Consider the following 26,233-nt stretch of genomic DNA (forward strand, 5'->3'; position numbering starts at 1 on the left):
GCAGTCAGATCCTGAACAATTTTAATGGATTTAATATTTTAAATATTTTATCCTATTTTTAATTATGTTTATGTGTCTGTGTATAATACATACATGTGAGTACAGATGCCTGCTGAGGCCAGAAGGCATCACATTCCCTTGGAGCTGGAGTTACAGGCAGTTGAGAGATGTTCTATGTGAGTGCTAAGAACAAAACGTGGGTCCTCTTTAAGAGCCATGAACACTCTCAACAGCCAAGTCATCTTCCCAGCCCTGAGTGAAAGAAGCTTAATTGTTTCAATATCACTTGCTGCTGATTATTAGTCAGATTTTCTGTTCATCTTGATTCACTCTGGATCATATTATATATGCTCAAAATTCCCAGATTTCTTCTAGTTTTCCAGCTTTTATAGTTGTTCATAGTAGATTTTATGACTGAATTTCTGTGGGACCATTACTACCTCTTGGTTATTAGGAGCATGTAACTCATTTATATGCATTTGTTCACTCTCCTCTCCCCTTGCTCTTAGACGGCAGTTTTAAGATGTCATAGTCCAGAGTAGGATTGTGGTAGTTCAATTTTATTTCCATTGATTGAGTCTTTATTTGTGGCTTAATTGCTCTGTCCTCAAGATGCCGATGAGGGGACTCTATGTGCTGCTACTGGATGAGATGGTCAGCACCTGTTAGGAACGCTTGCTTTGAAGTATGGTTCCGTGCAGCTCTCTCCTTGATGGTTTGTGTTTGCAAAATGTGCCCATCGAGGAAATCTGCATGATGTAACGCCCGGCTCCTTCCTATTGAATTAGTCTGTCCTTCACTTTAGAGCTAAATTTGCTCTGTATTGGGAAGCTCCATGTTGGGCACTGTCTGAGTTACTTTTCTATTGCTGTGAAGAAGTGCCATGATTAAGATAACACATATAAGAAAGTATGTAATTGTGGACATGCTTAACAGTTTCAGAGGGCAAGTTAATGATCAGCATGGCAGGGAGCATAGCAGCAGACAGGAATGGCACTGGGTCAGTAGAAGAGACCTTATATACCGAGACAACAACCCTGGTGGTAGGGGGAGTAAAATTGGAGTGGGTCAACCTTTTGAAACTTCAAAACCCACCCCGAGTGACAAGGGGTTGTCAAGGCCAACAACAAGGCCAAATCTCCTAATCCTTTCCAAAAAGTTCACCAATTGGAGACCAAGCATTCAAACATTAGGCCCATGAGGGCCATTCTCATTCAGACCAGGTCATTGACAAATCTTCACAATAGTATGTCACTTCTTGAGCAGGACTTTTCTCACTATGGTTATCAATTTGTAAAGATTGTGTTCAGTATTTATCTGAAATGAATGCAGCTATTCCTGATCCATTTTTTTTTTCAGTACCAGAGTCTGAACCCAAGATCTTGCATATACCAGGAATACACTCTGCCACTGAGCTACTGCTATTCGCCCCATCCCAGCTTTTGGGTTTGTTTTAAGATTTCCCTTGGTTGCTTAGGCTGGCTTTGAACTTATGATCCTTTTGCATCAACCTCCCAACTTACAGGAATTACAGACCTGAACTCCCAAGCTCAGATAATTTTCTATTCCCATTTGTGTGATATATATGTCTCCAAACTTTTATTTTTAGCATACATGGTGTATCTTTATAGTAAAGCAATGAAGTGGAGTTTCTTGTATGCAGCATATAGTTGTGCCTTAGGATTTTTGTTGTTCTCTTGTTTTATGTGCCTGGGGAAGTCAGAATGGCTTGCAACTCATAATCTGCCTCCCATCTACTTAGAGTTGTGCACCACTATATATGGCTTTAAATTAATTCTTAATTCTACCAATCTATTATCCCTTGATTGGTGAATTTAATCTATTAATAGGCAAGGATGTTAAAACATTTTCTATCATTTTGAAAACTGTATTTTGCTTTCCTTGCATTTATTTTTTGATTTTAAATCTTTCTCTTTAAAAGAGAAAGAGTGTTGTTCCAATAAGTCTTACACATTTGTGTTTTTGTGACAGCAGTTACAATCCCCTCATTTCTAGTTAAGTTAGGATGCCCCTGTGTTTCTTACTGTGGGCAAATTCCTAAGCTCCTCTTTAGACAAGATAGGAAAGACTTTACTTAGGGTGTATTATTTTAGCATGTTTACTATTCTTTATTTTAAATACGCAATACCATTCTCTTCTAGTTATAAATTTTTTGTAAAAACTCTGATACAAATCTGAGGAGCCCCTTAATGTTTTGAGAATTCTTTGTCATACACACAATATTTACTAAAATATATCATGGTTGAGATCTCTTTTGGATGAAGGTAGTTTGGGTTCTTTCATTGATATCCATATCTCTTAAGATTGTTTTTTAATGTATTATTATGTTCATATAGTTATGCAATATATATTGATCATATCCATCCACCATTACCCTCCTTCTTCCAGCTCAATGCTTTCCTTTTTAATAATTTGTGATTAATAGCAATATTCTAGTACAATTAATGTTGTCTATATGCTCATGAGTGTACAGGGCCACCCCCTAGAGCATGAGAAAACTATCAGTGGCCGCATCCCCCAAAGAAGACCATGTTTTCCTCTCTCAGCAGCCACCAACTGCCAATAGCTCTTCTGATAGGAGTGACACGTGCTGGAATTTTGACTGGCTTAGTCTTGTGCATATAACCATAGCTGTTGTGGGTTGATCTGTGCAGCAGCCCTGTCTATCCAGTAATTACATACCGCTCTCCTTCCCACCCACCAGCTCTTGGGGAATTTCCAGCCATTATTTTATGAGTTTTGTCAGCACCTTTTCTTCACTTTCTATAATTCTTAAGATGCAAATATTAGGTCACTATAAGCCTTGTAAGTTTCCTTGGTCCATTTTCATCTTAATGTGCTAGTATCAGTAAGCTGTCTCCTAAGTTCTGAATTCCTTCTTTAGTTTGTCCTATGGTATTATGGAAATTTTCCTTCAATTTTTTTTTCATTTCACCCATGAAAGACTCCTGATTCTTTTACTGACTTCTTGGTGAATGCCTTGCTCACCTACATTATCCCATCATTCTTTGCACTATTCATCTGTAGTCATGTCTCAGTTTCCTTAGAGTCATGTTTACTGTTTTAGGAATACTGCAGATTTCCTTCAAATTTGGATTTGTTCTTGAGAAATTCTCATTATGTCTACTGTAACATTTTTTCCCATTTTTATACAGTCATTTTTATAGGAAGAGGCTGTTGTGGTGGTTGTTGTCTATATGAGATAACTGAATGACAGTTTTTAAAAATTGGCTATAATGGAGCCCAAGAACATAGTCCCTTCATCTTTGGCTTATGATCAGCTGTGTCTGAAGTCTTTAACAGACAAGATTGCAGCATCCATGGTGGTACTGATTTGTTTTAAGGTAGACATAGGCTTAGAAGGGTCTGTGTCTTTAGGCCCAACAGAATCAGCTCCAGGAGCACTAGGGCGATGAGCAGCTGCCAGTCTAAGTGGCATTGGTATGGAGAGGAACATATTCCATTGTGACACAGCAGTGATAGTTCTTGAGCCCACATTAGGATGGGCCTTTTTTCAGGTACTGAGGATGTTCAAAAACAGTGATAGCATCTATGGGCCAATCGACTGGGGACCTTCTCTAGGTCCTGTGGGCAAAGCACCAGCAGTTATGGTCCCCAGTCCATGGTCTGCGATGCGCCTTCCCTCCTTCAGCTATCTAGTACACAGTTTTCATTTAGGCTTGTGCTCTGTCCTACCTACTCCTAGGGATGACCTGCAGACAACTCTCACTTGGTCTCACAAGTCATGGGTGGTTCTGAGGCTTGTGGCTCTGTTCTCTAATAGTCCTACTGCTTCAGAGCCTGGATGGGGATGTCCCTAAAGGAACAGCTACTGTGGGGTAACACTTGTGATGCCAATAATTACCATCCTGGATTCTATGTACACAGATGCTTTGCCTGAACCCCAGGGCCAAGCTTGCGTTATCATCCTTTTCTACCTGTAGCTCCAATCTTAAAATTACCAGCTAGGAGGGAGAGCTCCTATAGATCCTCTTATGTAGTGTGTTGCCAAGGTTACAGCCACTGGTTACTGTGTTCTGAAGCCAAATGGCTTGGCTCCCAAAGCATGGGTGAAACTGGAATGATCCTGCAATGGCTGCAGTCTCAAGGTTGCTAGATGGGGAAGGAACTCCCTAGATCACATGCAGTGGAGGGTAAGTGTTGGTGGGGCCTGGGTCACTTGTGCTTCTGGACCTACTGGGTTTCCCTGGTACTTTTGCCAGTGGTAGCTGTGGCGATGTGGATAAAATCAGGGCTTTTCAGCAGTGTTAACAGTCCAACCTCAGTGTAGAAAGATCCTCCCCAATTTGTGAGCTTGTGGCCATAGCAGCTGCTGGACTTTAAGCTGCAGGATCCTGTGAGAACAACCTTCTGCCCAGAAAGGTAAAGATGCATACTGACCCAAGTATGTACTGCCCCCTTGGGCGAGACCAAGTATTTAGTATTTGGCTTCTATTTCCCATGCCAAGATGTTATCAAGAGGGGAGTGTTATAGCCTGGGTATGGTCTGGGGGAGGTTCAAAGTGAGTGCCTTCCTTAGCTCATGGGAATCACTTCTCTGTTTTAATTTGTGCTGAGACTGAATGCAGGACCTTGAACATGCTAGGGAAGTGTTCTGCCACTAAACCACAGCCCTAGCTAGGAGTTGCTTTTATAACAATCATCTCCCCAAATTACAGTTTTCATTTATAAGCCCAGTGGCTGTCTCACTCAGGTTGCCTATTTGATGCTATGTTCCACACTACTGGTACTTGCTTTATGGTTTCAGCAACATCTGGTTCTATCCTTGACAGGACCCCATTGATAATGGGTTCAGCATCTGGGTTCATCTCAGACTGGATCCCATTGACAAGGATGTACATTGCTTCCCTCGATTCTGAAGGCCACCTTCTGCTGATTGTTCCTGCTCTTTAGGGTGTCTATCACTTCTGATTCCCAGAGTTCATCCTCTTGGCTCAAACCCTCTTCTGTCATAGAGTGATGTGAAGGGTATTCCTCAGCCACCGTGGCTCTGAACCCCTGAAGCAATGTTGAGCAAAGACTGATGCACCCATTTGTCTTTTCTTCTCAGTTTGATTCTGTGGCTGATATATCTGACGTGTCCAGCAATGTCACCCTAAAAAGTTACACCATGCATTTTGAGGTACCTCTGTGTGCTGCACGAATGCCATCTGCTCTTTTGCATGTTGTGCTGACTGTCTGGACCATTAAATTAAAAAACTCTGGATGCTTCAGTTAGAATTTACTGTATGCGCACATCTTAGACTATAATTATGGAGACATCGTGCCTTGCTGGTGATAGTGACTGAGTTGACGAGTTACAGACTCGAGATTCCTATAAGAAGGTAAATACGCAAATAAGAGGAAAGGAGGGCTCACTTCTCACACATAACCAGAACTCTGAAAATAAATGTGTATTGTTCATAGTGGACAGGCATGAAACAATATAGTTCACCTTTAATGAGGTGGAAGAGAAGCTCCTCAAAGGACAGGCTCCATGTCAATGTGCAGGTAGAGAGCACCTTAATCCAGATCCAAGCCTCTGCTTTCACTGCTTGGCAGGCCTGGTCCCATAGAAAGAAACAGCTACCAAGGCAGGTCACAAATGCCCTAGAGAATATAGCATTGCCACTAACACCAGCATCAGCACATTGTCTCAGGGAAACAAGGACACAATTATTCCAGGTATTCAGTTGTGGAGTTGAAGTTCAGTTGTAGGAAGCTTGAGGAAGCCATCTCATTCTATCACCTGTGTGAATTCCAGTTTCCAACCACACACCACCATCTGCCCATCTCCAACAGCATCTTCCTTTGCAGGGATTAGCCGACACCAGACTCCCTAGGTCTGGGACACCTATGAGTATTCGGAGCAGCCAAAGTGTGTCTGTACTGCGGATCCCAAGTCAAAGCCAACTGAGCCACGCCTACTCCCAGAGCTCTCTCCACCGCAGCGTCAGCCAGCTCATGGACATTGCAGACAAGAAGGTTGTTACTGAAGACTCACTGTGGGAAACTATTATGGGCCACAGCAGTGGACTGGTGAGTGCATCTGCATCTTGTACACACACTGTTACAGTGTGCACACAATTATGTTGTAAACTGGCTTAACAGTGTTGCTGTGTGGTTAGCAGGTAGGAACTGCTGAGGGACCTGCTGTATGATAAAGCATTCAGCAAATACAGGAAAAAAAAAAACCCAGAAACAAACCTGAAGGCAGCATAAAACACCCTTGGTTTACTTTAAACCTCTAGAAAGCCATCATACAAGTTACCACTATTCATTCATTCATCCATTGAGACACTGTTGCGAGTCTCAGTGACAAGTTTCTCCTGTCTCGACCTCCTCAACGCTAGAATTACAGACATGTAGTAGCATGTCCCTGCTTTAAAAACAAACAGTGCAGCACTGGGGACTGAACTCAGGGCCTGTGTGCTAGACACACACTGTACCACCAGTCCTGTCACCATTCATGAGGTTCATCTTTCAAGGATTTAGTCCAGTGGTTCAGACTCTGGCTTGGAGGAGTCAGCTGTCATCTCTTATCAGCTTCAAGCTCTCCAGTGTCTGAGAAGATGGACCTGGTAGGATTTTTACCAACTACGCTGGACAGAATGCTTTTCCATTTGGCTGGTAAGGGAAGGCAGTGAGGGCAGAGAGCTTAGCTCTCCAGTGTCCTTTGCTTCCAGCCGGCTGCATGTGCACGGGAGTTCTGAGTCACCTTTCCCATGGTTTCTGCACTTTCCCTTCACTGCAAAGTGGGCAACTTCCATGATTTTCTTTTCAACTAATGGCAAATGGTAAAGGTAAAGGGATCAATTGCTTGGCTCCAGATTCACTTTTCTGCCATCACCTGAGCCTTTTGTGCTTGCTCTGAAGATTAAATACATATAATGAAGTAAAAAATTACCTTCCAGGGGCTGGGACTGCAGCTCAATGGTAGAGTGCCCACCTAGCATGCATGATGCTTTATCCAGTCCCTAAAATCACCCTCAAGTGGAACACTGTAGTGCACACCTAGAATGCCAGCACCAGGAGGTGGAAACAGGAGAATCAAAAGTTCAGGGTCATCCTTAACTACATGGAAGTTGGAAGCCATTTGGGAGATCTGAGACCTTGCCCTTAACACACCAAGAAAAACCCTTTTTGCAAATCCTGCTTGATCTTATTACAGCTCACTCAACTACATAATTTCATCCCAGATCTACTTCTTAAATGGCAGGGTTAATTAAGCTGAAATAAACAATTGCTAAATTATCTTTTTCATCCAAAAGAGAAATGTATTTGCTGTAATACATGAAGACTTACATGGGAACACATATGCCATAATCTTCATGCAGTTTAGGAAGGGATGTTAGCATCCTTGTGGAACAAGCCTAGGGTCAGAGGTGCCTGGGACTACCCAAGAACCCATTCGTCATTCATCTTTCTGTAAATTGAGATCATTGGTTTTACCTGTAAGGGGTGTAGACAGTGGCCATGTGTTTGCCTTGGTGTGCAGTTCTAGTGGAGGGCAGTGTACAGAAAGGGTCGGTGGAATCCTGTAAAGGTGCCACCACCTGGCAAATTATTGGCTCATTATGAAATCATAACACTAACCATGTTGATAAATATAGTACAGCATAGAAAGCAACAGGGTGCAATAGTTTGTACTGTCTTTTATACTTTCTTAACTAAATCTTTTAAATGAAAAGTACCTATATATAGATTCACGTTTTCCCCACTCTGCAGATAAACTGAGCCTCTCTCAGGCTATCATTAGCTGAGCTGGATTAGCACCTGACCCCTTTAATGAAGGGGATTTAAAGGAAGGTCGGCCTTAAAGCACAGCCTACTGTTGAACATGTTTTCTATCACAGCGATGGACTGAATGAGAAGCAAACGCTATTGACAATTCAGTGTCTTATGCAATGACTGGCTTGCTTTTCAGTATGTGGATGAAGAAGAGCTCATGAACGCCATCAAGGGTTTCAGCTCCGTGACCAAGGAGCACACCGCCTTTACCGACACCCACCTCTGAATGAACAATCAAGTTAGAGCGTGGAACCCTGGGATGCATGCTCTGTACACTTTTTTTTTCCAGTTGCCACCACATGTGATAAAAGCTAAAAAACGCTGAAACAAAATGTTTAATTCTTCCTAAAAGAGACCTAAAAATTATTATCTTTCTGTTTGTCTCGGGTAAGGAGATTGTATGCATACTCACATGCTTCCACGGCCTTGCCGATTCTGTGGGAAGCGAAGCGGGCAATCTGCTGGGCTCTGCCCGTGACCCTGTCTGTTAAAGGAACCTGTTTAAACCCAGGCAAGTCTTCTAAGAGGCTAGACTTGCCCTTCCCAACTTGCTATTTCTACCAGAGAGGAAGAAATCTTACAAGCACTAGCCATCACAGCTCTGCACGCGCACAGGTTAAGGTTCTAGAGCTGTGGTTCCAACAGAGCAGGCGCCCTTCAGCTGTGCACAGCTCACTCACTCACTGAAGTTGGTCGGTTGTTACTACTGGAACATCTTCGCTTGAACTGAGGTACTGTTTCAAAGCTAAAACTTGTGAAATTGTTGATCAGTACTTTTCATAAAATGTAAATCTGTCCTTCTTGGAAAACAACTTAAGAAAAACCCTCCTTTCCTTCAGTCTTAAGGTTCTAGAAAATGATTCCGAATCTACGTGACAGTATCTTGTAAGGCAGGTGAAAAAGCTTTAGGGGGACTACCTCGCTTATCTGACCTGAGACCTACTATTTACTGCAGCTGTCTAAGGCTGGACTTTGGGAGTGCTGCACTGTCACCTAAATCTGTGACAAGAGCAGCTCCCAGATACTTGCCAGTCTTAAATGTCAAACTTTAACACTTCTGCTACAAGCACAATTTAAAGTAGTGGGGCATCCACAGTACCTGTACAAATCATAATGTGTGCTTTCCTGTCTTGCCAAAAGATGGCCAGTCTACTGGATTTTATCTCACACAATCTTTTTAGGTTATAGCAACAGTGGGCCTGCCTCTCATGGCTACAGCTTTGAATTAAACCGAAATCATAAGGCCCTACACCTGGGCAGCATTTTTCTGATCAAGAACAAAATCATTAGTGAGAAACAGTTGTCTAACCATCTCTTAAAAACTTAAGCCTAATGTCTGTCTAGGGACTGTGACCCCAGGAGTTCACGTGAAGGGGACATTCTAACATCCTTACTCTGTGGTGATGGTTCCCTGTTCTGTATTTAAAGCCATGCACGTGGCCAACATTAATCACTTTTTAACTGTCACGGCAAGTTGAGGACCTGATCCTCGGGGTCACGACAGGAGCCTGTGGCTCCTTCTGGCCTTTCCTTTATCTCCACCCTTGCTTGACCATCGCTTCACTTGGAAGTATGGAGGACATTTCTCTGTTGACACTCTTTTGTAGACTGAACACTGGTTAGAGATGACTGGATACCCTCTCTGAACAAGAGAACAGGTCAACCTTGGGACTAGTCAACCTTGAAGGAAAAAGGGGGAAATATTTTCCCTTTTAATCCCTCTGAGCATATCAGTCTCCCAGGTATGGCTCCCGAACACTTAAAAGTATCAGAGTGATATAATTGGCCTTCTAACTACTGAGTAAGTTTTAGACGAAACTTGGGGTGGGGAGATCAAACACTTAAACTTTGTTTAGACATATGTTTTTGTTCTTTAATCCAGTCCTTGTAATTGCTACAGACTAGATCAATAACTCTGATTTAAGCAGTTTGTTAAAATGGATTGAACTTTAACCTTTTATAACTTGCTCCTGTAACTTTCTTTCCCATTCTGGAAAAACATCCACCTTTCTTAACAGCAATAGGCTGACAGTCTGAACAAACCTACCTGTGGCTTTTCCAAGTCAGCATGGCTGATGTCATGGCAGTCGTTTGGCTTCAAAGATAGTGTTGTGTAATAGCACCGTAATAAAAGAAAGTTGAATCCAAACTACATTCATAGTAACTTAATACCACCTGTATACACACTGCTACACTGTGGGGCTTGGTGGGTTCCCAGGCAAACCTTACGGAAAACAGTCTTCATTCAGCTCGCAGACGGTCTGCCACAGGGGTGCTCTTGGCTGAGTATAGTCAGCACATAACGAAAACTGGTGCTGAGTTTCCTCTACGGGGTCTGCTCTTCATTGGCTGCTTTATTTTCATCATAAGTAAGCCATGATGTCTCTACTCTTTGGTTCTGTGGCAGGGAGAAGCAGCCAGAGGGCTAGCCTAACTCAGGAATCAGGACTGTGGAGAGCATTTGGAGACAAAAACGATTGCACCTGAAATTCCAAAGCCTGCTCCTCAGAGAACTCAAACAGGACAGGACAATTTGATGCACACGAGGCATTTGTTGCTCTTCTATAAAACTGAAAACAGTAGTTTACAATAAGCAGACCTGTTGTTGAGTCCACTGACGTCTGGCTTGACCCAAAATACCTGTCCTTATAACCAGTAAAGGCTTGTCCAGCTGAGTCTCGTCAGCTCCTGGGTCATGCAATAGGGACAGGGATAGACAGGCAGAAGATAGGTTTCTTCCTTTTGAAGCCTTTAAATTTTATACAGTCCCAGTAAGTGCTGGAGTACCCATAATCAGGGAGAGTCACGCTGATAGAATTATCTATCTTTCCCAATGGTCTAGCCTGAGACCCTTCCTGGTTAGCCTTGGGAGCCAACTGCTTATAAGCCTGTACCCACAATCAATTCTGGGTATTTGCAAATGGGAGGCAGACAAGCTGAGAAACTCAATATCCTGTTTTTCCTTTGGTTCCTCTACTGTGTATGCTCCATGAATAAAGGTGGGTGTGAATTCTCCCGTCATCTCAGGCAAGGGAAACATCCCAGGGTAAACTGGGGATACATATGCCCAGAAAAGAGAATCAAAGGAGTTTGAGTCCAGTTGTGCTCAGTGTTAGAAAGCAGCTGAATGCTGACAGTGGGAAACATGGAACTCCTTTGTCCCGTCTGCACTGAGGCAGAGGAGTCTTAGGTCAGGGTGGCCTTTTCTCTGCCAGAATCTCCCAGTCCGTGCATAGATGGGTCACCAGGCATAGACTGGACTAAGAGTGGATCTCAGCACCTACATCCGTCCCCCGCAGTTCCCGGTTCCTCTTGCACTCTCTCTCAGAGCCATCGTGTCCTCGTCTGTCCCTGAATGAACTTCAACCCAGGTACTTAGTTTCCTTTGCTTCCAAGATATCTGATGCGGGATGCCACCGTCCCTCAGAACACTTGGCTTGCCTTAAGAGTTACTCTCCATGTCTCAATGAGACACTTAGGAGTGTTCAGAGACTGCACACTATGTGCACTGCTCTGCTCCTGTGTCGCATGATCCTGAAGCCCATGGTTAAGGCATTTGCAGTGACCAGGAGTTTACCTGAGAGCAGAGCTGAGGTGGAACCAGATGAGGGAAAGAGGTAGAAGCTTCAGCTACCGGACAGGCAGGAAGACCAATGGAGCTTTCACCCCTAGTCTCCCACCCAAGCAGGATGGCCCTGTCTGCTCTGTTGCTAGCAGCAGCTTGTTCTGCACCTGCTCCTGCACCACTGTAAATTCAAAGGAACTTCCCAGTTCTTGCCATCGTAGTCCAGGGACCGATGACTGGGAAGGCTCCAAAGCCTCCTTCAGGAACCAGCAAGTGTATAAAGCTATGCTGCTGAGATAGCGCCCTCTCTGTTTCTTCCACAGACTGACTGTTGCAGGGCTGGCAGCCTTCTACAAGAGTATGCAATGCTGCTACTGGCACGTCCCACTGGCAGCCCCATAGCCAGTGCTCTTCCATTTGGGGGAACCTCAAGAGCCCACTGTCTCTTCTGGTCTGGAAAAGGTGTATGTGTGCAGGGAACATGTGTAAGGTTGGAGCTGTTACTGGCTAGATGGTACAGCCATGGCAGATCCTGTTCCTGCCACCCCAGATCTCTCCCACAGAGTAAAGAGTTAAAAGCTCCAAGGAAGAGCTAGGACAAGCCTGCAGTAAGTAGCCAGTGTCTAGGACAAACAGCTAAAGCCTATCTGGGGTGCCAGCATGTAATGAAGCTCTCTTACACAGACATAGGCCTTCCTTCCCCTCCTAGTAACCTCAATTTAAATTTCAGGCAATTTCTACCTCAAACTCAAAGCAGGCATGGCACCATTTTCTCAGCTCTATGTCAGAAAACTCAAGACTGAGTACTAGAATGGCTCAAGAAACAAGAAGTTGAAGAAGTGTTATCTTGCCCTGCTAGCTCATATCCAGGTGTCTGCACTCAGCTTAAAATCTGAGGATGACCCGAGAGTGACTCTCTCCATGCATACCCAGTGAGGACTCTACCTTCTGCAGGAGGAATGTGGTCAGTGTCTCTGGGGGTCCAGCATGCTGTGCTTCTGGGCTAAGGCACGGCAGCAGCTCCCCACTCAGTCCCAGGATAAAAGTGCACACTCTACCAACCGTTTACTACCCTTACTGGGTGGAGGTGAGAGCTAACAGGGATTCTGACCTTGAGTAGTGGTGCGGAGAATCCCACAGCAGGGAAGGGGACCTTCTCCGTCCTCCTGATTTTCAGTCAGGTATTATTTGCAAAGATGTCATCTCAAGCCTGGATGAGCCCAGGAAATTAACAGGATGCTGGTTCCTGTGTAGGAAATCACAGGATTGGACCAAGAATTCAACATCTGGCAATGACAGAAGAGCCAGCTGCCAAAAAAGCAAGGAACAGCTTTATCCCTTGCGGTCTGGGGAGCCTGTTTGGTCCTCTCCTCTCCCATCTGTGCTGTATGTACAACCATCCTATAACTTCCTGTCATTTTTTCCTGCTAGTGTCTTCCAGGAACAAGAAGCCACTATCTACCTCAGGAAGATTCCTTTGCCTTTGTGACTGGCTATGTTCCTCTAACTCGTCCTCAACACGAGCTACATAGAGAACCTAGACGTTTACAAGTCTGGTGGCGTGTGCTATGCTACTCTGGCACTCATGCTGGCATCTGGAAAAAACACTAACTGCTGAAAAAGGCGGAGGCAGGGGAAATGATGCAGCGAACATACATGCAAAGATGGTGTGCGTGCTTACATATGAACCCAGTTTAGTATGCTCAGTCATACATAAGAGTGACTTACGGAACCACAAAGTAACGAGTGTGGTCTGCTCCAATGCACGCTACGATACACTGCCACACCCTTCCCAAACGAGTCACTCAAATAAGGCAAGGTTGGAATGGGGCTGGGACAACTAGACTTAATGCCAAGCAATCATGATGAGAAAGCCAAGAAGCCCTGGCTCAGTTTTCCCCTCTGCTCTGACTGCACTGAGACGAGACAGATGCTTCCCCCACTCAGTGCACCAGGACCCTGACGACCAAGTGCTCCGACAGTCATGTGGAATGTCATCTTCCCTCTCTGTAGCAGTCACAGAGTACACAGATCTGTTTCATTATTGATCTTTGAGTCACTACTCTGGCAATGTAGGCACAGCAAAAAAAGACAGACAAGTGGGATCCAGCTCTGCTGTAGATGGAAGGCACGAGGCTAGACCAGTAGAATGCTGCAGTCCGTGCTTTAGGAAGTCACTCTTCCATGTGTCTTCGAGACACTGGCTCATGATATAGCCCAGGTTGAGATTAAGGTTCACTCTACCTTTTTATTAAATTTTAGTCCCAACTTCGCCTCTCATCTCTAATGCTCTTCTGACATGGAAAGTACAATGTTTCTTTTTTACAAACTCATGTGGGTGGAACTTACACAGCATAAGGTCCCTTAAATAACTGAAGACACACTGCTTTAACCTTTCTCACTTGATTTAATCGACAAATAAATACAAGGGAATTTGTGTGAAACCACTGGCAACATAGTAAACTTTAAAGAATTTATTCCAACTTCATTATACTTCTGATAATGGGAAATATACATCATTCACTTAGTAAATGGTCATGGGTTTAATTTACATTTTCTCCATTTGCAGAAATATGTAAACCATTCTGATTAAATGAAGAAAATGTACAAAAATTTTTCTTTTGCTCCCAGAGTTCAAAATAAAGCCAAAACAACAATTTTACATATTGATGCATTTAACTCCGAATCCAGCACTCCAGTCCTGTGAAGACACAGCAGGAACACAACGGCTCCTAAAGCAGCTGGAGCAGCAATGGAGGGACTCCCTTGTGAGCACCCCGATTCCCCTGTCAGTATTAGTTTACCTACTCAAACAGACATTGTTCCCACTGGAAGGACTTGGGTACCAAACACTGGTGACGCATGCTATATTGACTCCCAACAACAAGAATCAGAAAATGGCCCACAGTGAAATGAACAACCCTAAAGACGTAGAGCGCAGTGGAGCCTGGGGCCACGGTAGTGTTCTGAATTTCATGAGACTCCCACAACATAGCACCTCATTGTGTATCTAGTAAACACGCCACAGTCACAAGGCTTGGAGCCCAAGGTCCAAGATTATGAGGTTAACTTTAAGGTACCACTGCAAGACGGGCCTTGGGCAACTGCATTATGAATGTGGCCCACTGGCCCACATGCTCTAAGGGTACACATAACACCAGCAGGGAGGGCAACATGGCAAGCAATGACTCCTGCTTACAGACTGCTGTTCCACGTGCCTGCTCGCAGGACTAGAGCTACTTCCGAGCTCTGAGGACCATGTCCCTGAATCCTGGGAAAGTGTGCTCTGCTCCTGCTTCAGAGACTCAGCCCAGAATACACTAAACAGGTCAGACTGTGCCCTGTTAGTCTTTGATGCACTGAAACCCAGGAAAATTTGTTTTTCATGTAGACTTAGAAAAACTCTCATGCACTTGGGTGAGTTCACAAGCTGTACTCTTGGCCAGAGGAATCGCTCTTTTTGTGCCGAGGTGATGGAGTGGTCTTGGTTGGAGATGGGGATGCTGTACCAGGGGAGTCGGTCCCTCCATCAGAGGTACTTGGTGAGGATGCCAGATAGGGAACTTTCTTTCTTCCAAGGAATCCTCCTGCTTCAAATCCTTTCTTTCGGAACTCCACTTTATGCTCATTTTCCTCCTCTGCTGACCTTTTCTTGGGCTCTGACAAACCCTCTGCTGTTCTATGCACCTCCAGTCCCCCATCTGACTCTCGCCCACATCTTACCTCTGTGCCAGGGGACCTCCTCTCAGACATAGTGCACTCCCCTGCTGCCCCTTTCACCTCAGTCTGGGCTGGGCCCATGTGACCATTTTCAGGGACAGGTCTCTCTATGCTTCTGTTGAGATTAAGAGTCTGGAAGTCCCTGTAGCTGTGGAAACTCTCAGTCCTCCGTGCTCTGGCTAACAAAGGGCTCTCTCGGTAAGGCCGCGTGGCACCATAGGTTGCTGCTTCGTGGATGGTTTCGTGGTGCTGGAGCTGAAGGCTGAGAGAGAGATTTAAAAATGACAGCTATGATTTCACTGCAAGGTCTCAGGAGCACAGCTCAGCAGTTACGCTGCCAACTAACACATAAGGCAGGTTACCAGCTACTTTCTGTATAGAAATATATTGTCAAGTAGATCATATCACATACAATTACCAGCTAGCGTAATAACATACATACATTCATAATCAAGCAAAACTTCTGAATAGTAGGGGAAAGGGGAGTAGGAAAATAAGTGTTAAAAAAGCCAACAAGGAATCAATGTACTTCAGTATTTGGTCCTTGGATTCTCAGAATTTCACATTTTGTCAGCATGGTTGGAAAAGGCAGAGTATTTCTTTGCATATGACATTAATAACATTTGGTTAGCACCACTCCTAATACAGGGCGAGCGAGTCACCCCCACCTAACAGCTCTGCAGCGGCCAGTCCTTTCCTGCAGTGCCTGGAATGACAGTGCCCCTACAGTCTCAGGCATCTGAACTCTTGGTCCCTGTTGGTGAAGCTGTGTGTGAGGGTGCTATGTGAGGGAACTATGTCCCTGGGCGCAGGCTTTGGGGAGGAGTTTAAGGCTTTGTACCATTTCTAGTTCATTCTCTGCTTTGAGCTTGTGGTTCTGGATGTGAGCCCTCAGCATCCGGCTCCAGCTGTGATACCTGCTGCCGGCTGCTGCTTCCCGGCTGTGAAGGACTTTTAGCCCTCTGGAAACTTAAGCTCAAATAAACTTCTGTAAGTTATCATGGCTATTGTGCTTTATCACAATAGAAAAAAACAACTAATCAACTAAGCAAGTTTAGATGTCAACGACAGCACATGCCAGACACACAAAAGACCACAACATTTTCCCCCTTGCACATTACATATGTATGAAACTGTCAACTCAATAAAAGTTTAAAATGTTTTCCTCTGAAAAGATGTGCTATGCATACAGATACAAATTTACATTTGAGTAATTCAATATCAACATATATGATTCAAACTGTATTTTTTGTTGTTGTTGTTGTTGTTGTTTTTGTGTTTTGGTTTTTTGGTTTTTTTCGAGACAGGGTTTCTCTGTGTAGCTGTGGCTGTCCTGGAACTCACTTTGTAGACCAGGCTGGCCTCGAACTCAGAAATCCGCCTGCCTCTGCCTCCCGAGTGCTGGGATTAAAGGCGTGTGCCAGCACACCTGGCTCAAACTGTATTTTGAAACAAGAGCTTTCGAATGGCAGGCATGTCCCCAGTGAAGTCAGTCCCCTCAGGACGCACCTGGAGCTGGACTCTCGAAGGCGGCTGTGCTGCAGCACGGAGGTGGCGGGGCTGATGTTGGGAGTGGCGCAGCGGGACGTGCTCAGATCACACTGGTCCAGCAGCTTGAGCAGCTCCTCCTCAGTGGGCCCGCCTGCATCTTAGAGAGAAACACTCATTCAAACGGCAGGTCAAAGGTCAGCTGTGACTGCCGACCCTCCCTCGGCTGTGCTGTCACCTACCCTTGTCCTCAGTCTTGTTGACCATATCCATGGCTGTGGTCAGGTCCCACATCTGGATGCTGCCGTTGGTGTGGCCAGTGAACAGGTAGCGCCTTGGCCGGGAGCCCATCCTGCTGGAGCCCTCACACTCTCTCACGGTGAAGGAGGAGATTGTAGTGCAGTCCACAGCCTGGATCTCACAGATTCTGACAGATCAAAAGAGTAATTACATACACCAGACGGTGGACATTGTATTAATTTCCACTTTCAAAGTCACACAAAGAACCTGTATCTAGAACAGCTTTAAAATGGTCAAATCAAGTCCTGTCGCTCTGAATGAGAACAACTTCTCACACCAAAGTGTGTGCTCAACTGAAATACAGATACGAGTTAGTCACAAAAGTCATCTTGGGAATAAACAAGTCTTCAAAACGAAGACATGAGAAAAGAGAAAGAAAAAAGAAAGAAAGAGGGAAGGAATAAAAATATAATACTGCAGTGTTTAAAAACAAAACCCTACAGTTTATGTACAATATTTTACAATGTAAACCCACAAAGGCTCCGATGATCCCTTAGTCAGAAGTAAAGCAGCTCAGCGGGATGAGAGGTGCAACCAGAGTGAGAGGCCAAGCAGCTGGGGGGGTGGGGGGGGGAAAGGGGGGAAGGGGGAGGGGGGAGCAGGCCAATAAAGCAGTCCTGTCAGGCACACAGACTGTACACATTGGAGTCATGAACTTCCTATCTCAGCACGTGTGAGGTTTTATTTCAGTCAGTATAGCTTTAAGAAAAGATGCATTTTATATGTGTATGTGAATGCCTGTGTGCATGCCTGGTGCCTCAGAAGCCGGAAAAGAGCACTGGATTCCTTGCCACTAGCGTTGCAGGTGGGTGTGAGCCGCTGGAAACAACCCCAGCTTTCTACAAAAGCAGCACCCACCTCGCCAGCACCGTCTGAATCAACAATTGTTTTTCTTTGTTAGGACATTAATCTTTTTTCATTATTTTTCATAATAAAATTAACATTTATTTGTATTTGTAAAGTGACTTAATTTTTTAAAAGATCTATATTTCTGGCTTATTTTTAAAATAAACCAACTCAATTCTACAAAGCAACTTCTGCCTGTTCTTTTTGTTACTGCAGTTTCCCTCTAGATCATAAAATCCACCTCATACAAAACACTTTGAGATAACACAAAGGGGATATTAATGAGGTACACTTATGAGTCACGTCACGTTAGACAGAGAGAGTCCAGCTTAATACACACCTGGCAGCTTCTGCACTCAGCACTGATCATAGCACAGACTCTACATCGTGGACACATTAGCCATTTTCTAGAACTCATTCATGAATTACTAATGACTGTCTGCTATCTGTGATGGAAATAACACCGATCACCATTAAACACCATGCAACCAGAGACACGCCAAACAAAGTTAAATGGGAACTTTAAAAACATCAAAAGCACTAGCAACATTTAAAAGAAAATCTGTCTGTTTGATGACCACTACTAGGAATTTTATTTGCTCATTTATCTGGCATGCAGAAAAAACAACACCACTACCACCCCAGCTAAACTAGACAATCATTTTCAAAATTTAAAAAAATGGCAGAAAAGCTCATATTTACAAACATCCCTGTGGTCAGGGACAACAGGGCCCCTGTTTTCTTCACTTTACCATGTGACATATGTTCCAGAGAGTGGAACCCTATTCTGTCAGACAACCGATGAGGTCATTCCAGGTGAATTTACATAGCTAATAAAGGATACTATCAGAATTTAGTGCATCTGTCTGCCATGAAATCTACTGTGAATGCTGTTAAAGTTAGGAGAAACAAAAACCAAAAAGCCCTGAAGACAAAAGCAGAAAAGAAGGTTTCAAGAGCACTCGGGACCAGCGTGGACCCCTGGGAGAATGAGGACAAGGTGAATGGAGACAGCGGCTAATTGGGAGCTGTGGCCACGTTAGGCAGGTTATGTTATCATCAGCCGAGGGTGACCAGCTTCCTTCCTTTTGTTGTACACAGAGTCAGGCAATCTGGAATGTCCCACCTGAGACACACCTAATGGAGACACACTTGTGTGTGACAGCTTTGTTTCTCTATGGTGCTCTCAGTCTGTCCCATCCAGGGTCATTCATTATGGCTCATTAAGTGGCAGTCACTGTTGAGTCTCCCTCTCTACAGGTAACCAGCACAGGGAAGCTGGCTGTAATATGTCTGGTGCCTTCCACCCCTAACAAACTGCACCTGCATTCTAGGAGACAAAGGCCATTTCTGAATATACTTGTTGTCTTCTGTGAAGTGTCACCTTTTTCCTGTCGATGACAGCCTGACAAACAGCTTGTTGGTGATGGGAACGACTTTCTGGATAAATACTTGTTGATCATCTCGTTCCCCAAAAGGCCCTGGGTCAGAGAAGAAAGGGACAAGAGTGAGGAATGGTTTCATTTTATAAAAGCACACTGATACTAACACTCCTCTTCCCAGCAGCTCTCATGCCTGCTGTGCACCAGACCTATGCCAGCTTCATACACAAGCTCAAGGCCAAAGCAGGTCAATCTGCACAACGTTTCTTTTTAAAATATTTATGTATGTGTGCCTATGTTAGTGTGTGTGAGTGTCTCTGTATGTGTCTCACTGTGCCCACAATTGATTGTAAGGTTTATATATTACAGAATGAAACACCAAGAGGGTGGGCCTGACAAGACTCCCCCTCGGGGATGCTGAGATGACTTGCTGTTCCAGTTCCCTGCCTGACCCTGCCTCACCTGCGGCTGCTTCCAGAGCAGCTTCAGAAAGGGCTGCCAATCCCCGGTGACCTCGGTTCATCCAGCCTTTCAGATGGTTCCAGTCAGGACTTCACTTAGGTCCTAAACTTTCTCAACACATAAAGACTGGATAACAATGCCAACCAGCTCTGACTTAACCATTTTCCAATTCTGTTTTGGGCCCCAAACAGGAGCTCTTCACCCCAGTTCAGCAGGAAGCAGTTATAAGACCATTGTCCCAATTTCTTAAGACAGGGTGGATGGTTTTGGTTATTTTATAAATTATAAATATGTTGTCATTTTAAGGGATAATTGACAAATAATTATAGTTTTAGATGGGGGAAAACTAAATAGAGAGCTTAGACTCAGGGATTTCTGTCTTTCCTCTCCTCTTCTCTATCTTTCCTTCTTTCCTAGATAAAGGGAGGGGTTGAAAGGAAGAAAAGGGGGGATATAGTAATATTAAAAATTAGTTAAATATGGATGGATTATTAAATCTACTATTAAAAGCATGTTACAGCTATAATATTACATTGGTAGAGATCTTATATATGTGCACTCCAGAACGGCACTTAGGTCTTCCATCTCTTCACTGCCACAGATACGTCAAACCTGTATTTTAGGCATTAAAGGCTTATAAAGGGTCTAAGGATCTGCACTATCAGCACTAGAAGGACCCTTTGAGGATACACTTAGACTCTGGGGACTTAAAAGGCGGATTGGGAGTATGGAGCTGATCGATCCCTAGCAACAAAAGGGGTGAGAGCAGATATGAAGTCACTTTGCATATTCCTATTGCTGCTTTGAAAGCCTACATGCAGAACTGTAACATCTTCTGAAGATCAACTGTAGCTAGTACAATCGGGCTGCTGAGATGCCTCAGCAGCTCAAGACACTTGTCACCAAGCCTGGTGATGAGTTTGATCCTCAGCATCCTCACAGCAGAAGAGAACTGACTCCACTAAGTTACCCTCTGACCTCCGTGTGTGCTCAGGCAAGAGTGCATGCACGCACAGCATTTGCATGTGTGTGTGTGTACACACAGACACACACATTTGTTCAAATGTTTGTTGTTGAAATATTCATGTTCCTAATTGTTTATAGTTAAATACAATGGCTAGGAGAATAATTATTGAGGCTGTTGCTAGTGTTACAAAAATGACTTTCAAAATTAAAAGCCCCAGTCAGCTCCGGTCCTAGATTCCCATCTTTGAAGATGCCTACCGATGTCATTTCCAGAGGAATAGCTGCCATGGCTCTCTGTCTCCTCCAATGACAGGATCTTGAAGGATGCTAAAGGAGTGGAGCCTGGCTGCGTAGAGATCATCCCTCTGAACCGCGTCACTGTCCAGGTGCGGACGTGGTTGTTGTCAGCACACACTAGGAAAGAAAGAGCACAATACATCACCTCCCCCCTCTGAACACTGAAACACATTTCTTCTTTTACATCAAGCAGATCATAGTACATCTGAAAAGGCAGATCACAGATCTTCTTTTGTTTGTTTTTTTGAGACAGGGTTTCTCTGCATAGTTCCGGCTGTCCTGGAACTCACTCTGTAGACCAGGCTGGCCTCGAACTCAGAAATCTGCCTGTCTCTGCCTCCAAGTGCTGGGATTAAAGGCGTGCGCCACCACTGCCAGGCTGAAGATTTATCTTAAAACTGTACTCAATTTACATATAGTAAGCCAACATGAGAGAAGTGGGTCTGGAAAGGTGACTGAGTGAAGACGTTTGCTGCCAAGCCTCAAGACCCGAGTCCTGAGCCTCTGACACACATGGTAAAAGGTGGGAATTGACTCCTACAAAGTGGAGAGACCTCTGTGGTCAGTAATGCTTGTTTCTCTTCACAGGACTCGAGAGTGGTCCCAGCACCCACCTCAGAGGACTCACAAGTGCCTGCAATTCTAACTCCAGGGGATCTGATGACACCTCCTGTTCTCTGAGTAGCCAAACATGATATGACACAAGACATTCACATTTAAAACACTTAGCCAGATGTCATGGCACACATCTTTAATCCCAGAACTTGGGAGACAGAGCCAATCAGATCTCTATGAGTTCTAGGCCAGAATGGTCTACATGGTGAGTTCCAGGATAGCCAGGACTACATAAAAAGACCCTGTCTCATAAGCTCCCACAAAAGTGAATAATAATAATTAAAATGTTTAATTAAAAGACTTTTAAAAACCTAATAAGACTCTAATGTGACTACAGATGAGTAGTAAATAATTATCCTCTAAGATGTGTGGAGAGTGCTGGTCACTAGTTCACAGTTACCCCTGGTTTAGGCTGGTTAAGGTCTGAGTACTATAAAACACGCTCTCTCCAGCTTGAAGCACTTTTCTACATGTCTGTGTTACAGGGCTCGCCTTGGCTTTACTGTTGCTAATCCTGAGTAGGAACACTAGTGACTGACCACACAGGGGAGCACTCCCAAAACGCACTTTCGTTCTAAGTGGGCATGCTTATTAAAAAGATATACCCTAAAATATCAAGTCATTCAGGCAAGTATAATTTTTTGCTTGCTTTAACAAGGGGAGAAATTAACTTGCCATTTGTGATACTTTTCGAAATGTCTGTGAATGCTAGGAATGTAGAACTTTTATATAAAAATCATAGTTCCTATGTCATACAATACCAGTCTTGAATTTTAAAGCAAACTTTAGAAAAAAACTTGGAAAGTACCAAGAAATAATTCCTGTGCACTTTTTAGCAGTATATAATGAAATCCTCAGTTCTCAGGCCAGTGGTGAAGCACAGGAGGTACAGGGAAGGCAGTTAGCCAGTCTTGTGGGAAATGGCCCTCTGGTTTCACTAAGCTTAGCAGGACAGAGAAGACAAAGAACTGAAGCCATCATGAATGATTCAAGTGGTGATGACAGAACCTTGTTCAAACAACTCCTGCAAAGCCCCATTTCAGAACCGAGGATGCATACCACAGAAAAAGCACATGGCTGCATTTATGCCAATAGCCACCAGGGGGCAGAAGGGCTGAGAACACAGAACACTGCTGACCTGTGCTTTAACCTGGGCCTTTAAATCCAGACCCACAGCATACAGCATTTCCTAGCATTGTTGGGAGAACACACAGCTACTGCTGTGGAACTCAGCTTCTAGAAGGAGGCAGACGGCAGAGGTAAACAACAAGCACACAGTAAGCCTGTGCAGAACACACAGGAGACTCTAGCAGCCAAGGTCACCTTTTCACAGACTCCGAGACCTTACTGAGGAGAGTGTGAGAGACGGAGGGGTAGAGCAACCAAATAAGCCCGTGGAAACCAAACACGGCAAACAAAACAAACAAGAGCACAGAAGTCTGAGGCATTTTTATAAACTAGAAAAGCTAATAGCTGCCGGGCAGTGGTGGCGCACGCCTTTAATCCCAGCACTTGGGAGGCAGAAGCAGGCGGATTTCTGAGTTCAAGGCCAGCCTGGGCTAGTACACAGAGAAATCCTGTCTCGAACCCTCCCCTCTCCCTCCCCACCCCCACCCCGGCCAAAAAAAGTCTCCTGATCCAAAGAAAGTAGGTTGGTTGGCGCTAGGCAAAATTAACATGTCATATTTAGTTCATTACCTAAGTTTTTAAAGTTTTGTGATTATAGGGAACTATAAAACCACAAAATGTTACTTTCTTTACATAATTTTATACTGTTATGCATTTTAAACATAAGGTGATCAACTATCAAAATATACATTTGAGTCTACAACTTTAGCTTAACTGAAGATAACAAAATACATTTATAGTAAAGTTCAAACTTAGAAAATTTGAAACAGAAAAATTTTCTCAGCAGTGACCTGATACGCATCTTGATATGAATTTGCCGTGAGAAGGAACTATAAGAGAGTTAACAGGACATACACATTTCCTAGTTTTATGTACAGCACACCCCAGCCACGTCAAAGCCACACTCCTTCAGTTTCCCATGCAGCATAAGCTACCCCACTTCCTCTCTCAGCACGGAGTCACCGCACACAGGGAGCCGCCTTGTACCTGACACCAGGTGCTTCTCGGACAGCATGATCTTGGTCACGGGGCTCCGGTGAACGGTGAATGTCTGGAAGAGCTGAGGCCCTGAGCCGACAGTCTCCGGATGCTGCACAATCACTCGCACGGCTCCAGAGCTCGTACCATAGGCGATCTCAATCCAGTTTCCACTGACACCTAGGAGCCGCAGGTCAAAGAAGTGCGTTATATAAATAATTGAAAGAATGCCTGGCCCAGCAGAGACCAGAGCTTGTGACCAAAAACGTCAGCAAACACAGCTCAAGGCTGCTCAGAGCAGAAAGTCTGTAAGTCCTTTACACGTGTTTCTTGACCCTTCACTCTACAGTGAAACTACCTCTGGCCATCCTGCACTGTCTTCGGTTTTGCTGCGGTAATCACACACTAATTCTGTGAATTCTAATGCCTACCCCTCATGCCCTGCTCCTTACTGATAGATACTGAAGCACCTTTCAGAATGCCTGAGATGTGGTACCAACCCAGTATCAATTTAGAGAATAACCCTGTTGTGCCACACCCACCAGGAGAACGCCATCCCAGAGCAGCATCCTGCTGAAGTGTATTGGGGGTGGCCTTAGCTTTTACTTCTGCTAGGTACATTAGCCAACACTTACCAAGTGTCACTAAACTAAGAGTGTCAAGCTGCACACAGTGGGACAAGCACACTTCTCCCAATGCTCACACCACACTGATGGCTGTTCTGGCTCTTCCAATCTGCTCAGCGGTGGCTTCGCATTTCTTTTCTTTTCCTTCCTATTTCCAAAGGCTTATTTTTATTTTATGTGTATGGCTGTGTCACTTGCATGCATGTCTGTGCACCAACTACATGCCTGATATCCTTGGAGCCAGAACAGAGTATAACTCCTGGATCTGGATCCTGGATCAACAGTTGAGATCTACCATGCAGTTCTAGGGACAGAACCTGAGTCCTCTGGAAGAGCAGCCAGTGCTGAAGCTAAGCCATCATTCCAGCCCTGGTAGCTTTTCTTAGACTGGTGCCATATCCCATCACAAATCAAAAGACAGGCAGACACTACATTTCTAGCAAGCTTCACAGATAGAAAACTGTGGGCTTTGATTCCTGATCTCCCGAGAAAGCCACCAGTCAAAGGGAAGAGCAGAGGACTGGGATGGGACATTCCAACCAATTAGAGAGACCCCATTCTCATGCTTCCTAAGTCTTGCCTACATGAGGAATTTTTCCTTTGGGTGGTTTAAATTCTAAAACTTCCCCAGTTTTACCTCTAACTATAAATTAGATTGGGGGGAAATCCATACTTCATTACACTCATTCTAGAGCAGAGCTCAAAGAAGCTTTCTCTAAAGAAACAAGTAGTAATTATTTTAAATCCTGCTCTCCACACTGTGTCACAATCTCTTAGCTCTATCACTGAAAGCAGCCAAGGAAAATGCACAAAACAAATGAGAGAGAGAGAGAGAGAGAGAGAGTGAGTGCAAGAGGGAGGAAGAGAGAGGGGGAGAGAAAGGGAGAGAAAGGGAGAGAGAGTGAGCGAGCAAGCAGGCAGACAGACAGGGCTAGCATGAGTGGTCCCCTGGAGTCTTCTTCAGTCATTTCAGGGCGCACTACACTTCTCTTGTCTAATGAACCCAGTCAAGTGATGCCATGAGCAGGCAGCACATCCGAGCACACGGTCTGGCCCCAGGCACATGTGAACATGTTAGTTTCCCAGCATTCTCTCATTACAGGGCCTCTTTGAGATCAGTAAACTCACAACACATGCAGTCTCAAGAATCCCCAAGGCTGACTGTGTACTGACTTGTTTTGGGGGTGAGGTAAACACTCAGTGCGGTGATGGCGTCATTGGAAGGGTCGTGATAGAGCTCAGTGACAAGAAGGTCGTTATCCTTCATCCGCAACGGGAACTTCTGCATGTCTGGAGACAAGAACACATCTAGTCAGAACTGCAGAGGGCCAGGTCTCCGTGCTTGTGTATAAAGCATGCTCCATGCTCACCTATGTAATATATTGATCCGTTGTTGCATCCCAGGAGGAGGAAGGAGCCTGCAGTGTCGTAGCTGGTTATCGGGACAACGTCCTGCACCTGACGCAGTGAGATTGTTACATGTTAGGAAGAGAGCATCATTTCTACTTTCCGCTCCAACTTCCTCAGGGCTTTGATTCTTTCGGATATCCCAATACCCAACTGTAGGGAGCTTAGACAACAAGCTGTCTTTATGCCCCATGCAGCTTTGAAGACACATGTTCTAGCTGCATCCCACAGCAACCTGTGCTCTCTGAAGTCTGCATGTGATAACCATGCCACAGCCTCTGGAACTAAAAGGCCAAGGCAGGACTCCCACTTCCCCTTTCCCCCTATGTCACTCATATAAAATAAAGTGCCAAGGCCACACAGTGAATAACTAGAGTTAGGGACCAGCACAAGTGATTTTAGACACAGTGCAGCTGCTCACAACCTGTTTCAACTTCTTCAAGTGTACAGTGTCCTGTCTTACTATCCTTAGTACAGATTCTTCTAGGAAACAGCAGAGGCAAAGCTCCTCTGTGTTTTGTTTTCTACGTACTGGAATTAAATAGCATCTTTTCAAATCCATCAGTCTGGTTTGCAAACAGGTAACCATGTAAAGTCAAAGGACTTAGGTCACCACAATGAATTAATGGATGAATGAATGA

General features: G+C 44.5%; 2 protein-coding genes across 4 annotated transcripts in view; one reads left to right on the forward strand and one right to left on the reverse strand.

The window, feature by feature from the left end:
- Nucleotides 1-8,183, forward strand: part of Ush2a (usherin) — a 680,823-nt gene extending 672,640 nt beyond the window's left edge. The window contains exons 70-71 of the mRNA XM_085835345.1: nt 5,839-6,060; nt 7,949-8,183. Of these exons, the coding sequence (XP_085691471.1) occupies nt 5,839-6,060; nt 7,949-8,038 (312 nt within the window). The 3' untranslated portion in view covers nt 8,039-8,183. The remainder of the gene's footprint in view (nt 1-5,838; nt 6,061-7,948) is intronic.
- A 5,653-nt stretch (nt 8,184-13,836) lies between these two features.
- Nucleotides 13,837-26,233, reverse strand: part of Kctd3 (potassium channel tetramerization domain containing 3) — a 59,368-nt gene continuing 46,971 nt past the window's right edge. For 2 of the 3 annotated variants that reach the window (XM_021167624.3, XM_021167615.3), the window contains exons 11-18: nt 25,556-25,643; nt 25,359-25,475; nt 23,569-23,739; nt 20,800-20,955; nt 19,116-19,212; nt 16,828-17,012; nt 16,607-16,745; nt 13,837-15,359 (exon numbers count right to left, since the gene is read on the reverse strand). In XM_021167624.3, coding sequence (XP_021023283.1) covers nt 14,801-15,359; nt 16,607-16,745; nt 16,828-17,012; nt 19,116-19,212; nt 20,800-20,955; nt 23,569-23,739; nt 25,359-25,475; nt 25,556-25,643 — 1,512 coding nt within the window. In that variant the 3' untranslated portion in view covers nt 13,837-14,800. The remainder of the gene's footprint in view (nt 15,360-16,606; nt 16,746-16,827; nt 17,013-19,115; nt 19,213-20,799; nt 20,956-23,568; nt 23,740-25,358; nt 25,476-25,555; nt 25,644-26,233) is intronic. The other variant, XM_029476513.2, reaches the window with a different exon arrangement.

Source organism: Mus caroli, unplaced genomic scaffold (genome assembly GCF_978045245.1).
Source record: "Mus caroli unplaced genomic scaffold, Mus_caroli_1 scaffold_1, whole genome shotgun sequence".
Classification (NCBI taxonomy): Eukaryota; Metazoa; Chordata; class Mammalia; order Rodentia; family Muridae; genus Mus; species Mus caroli.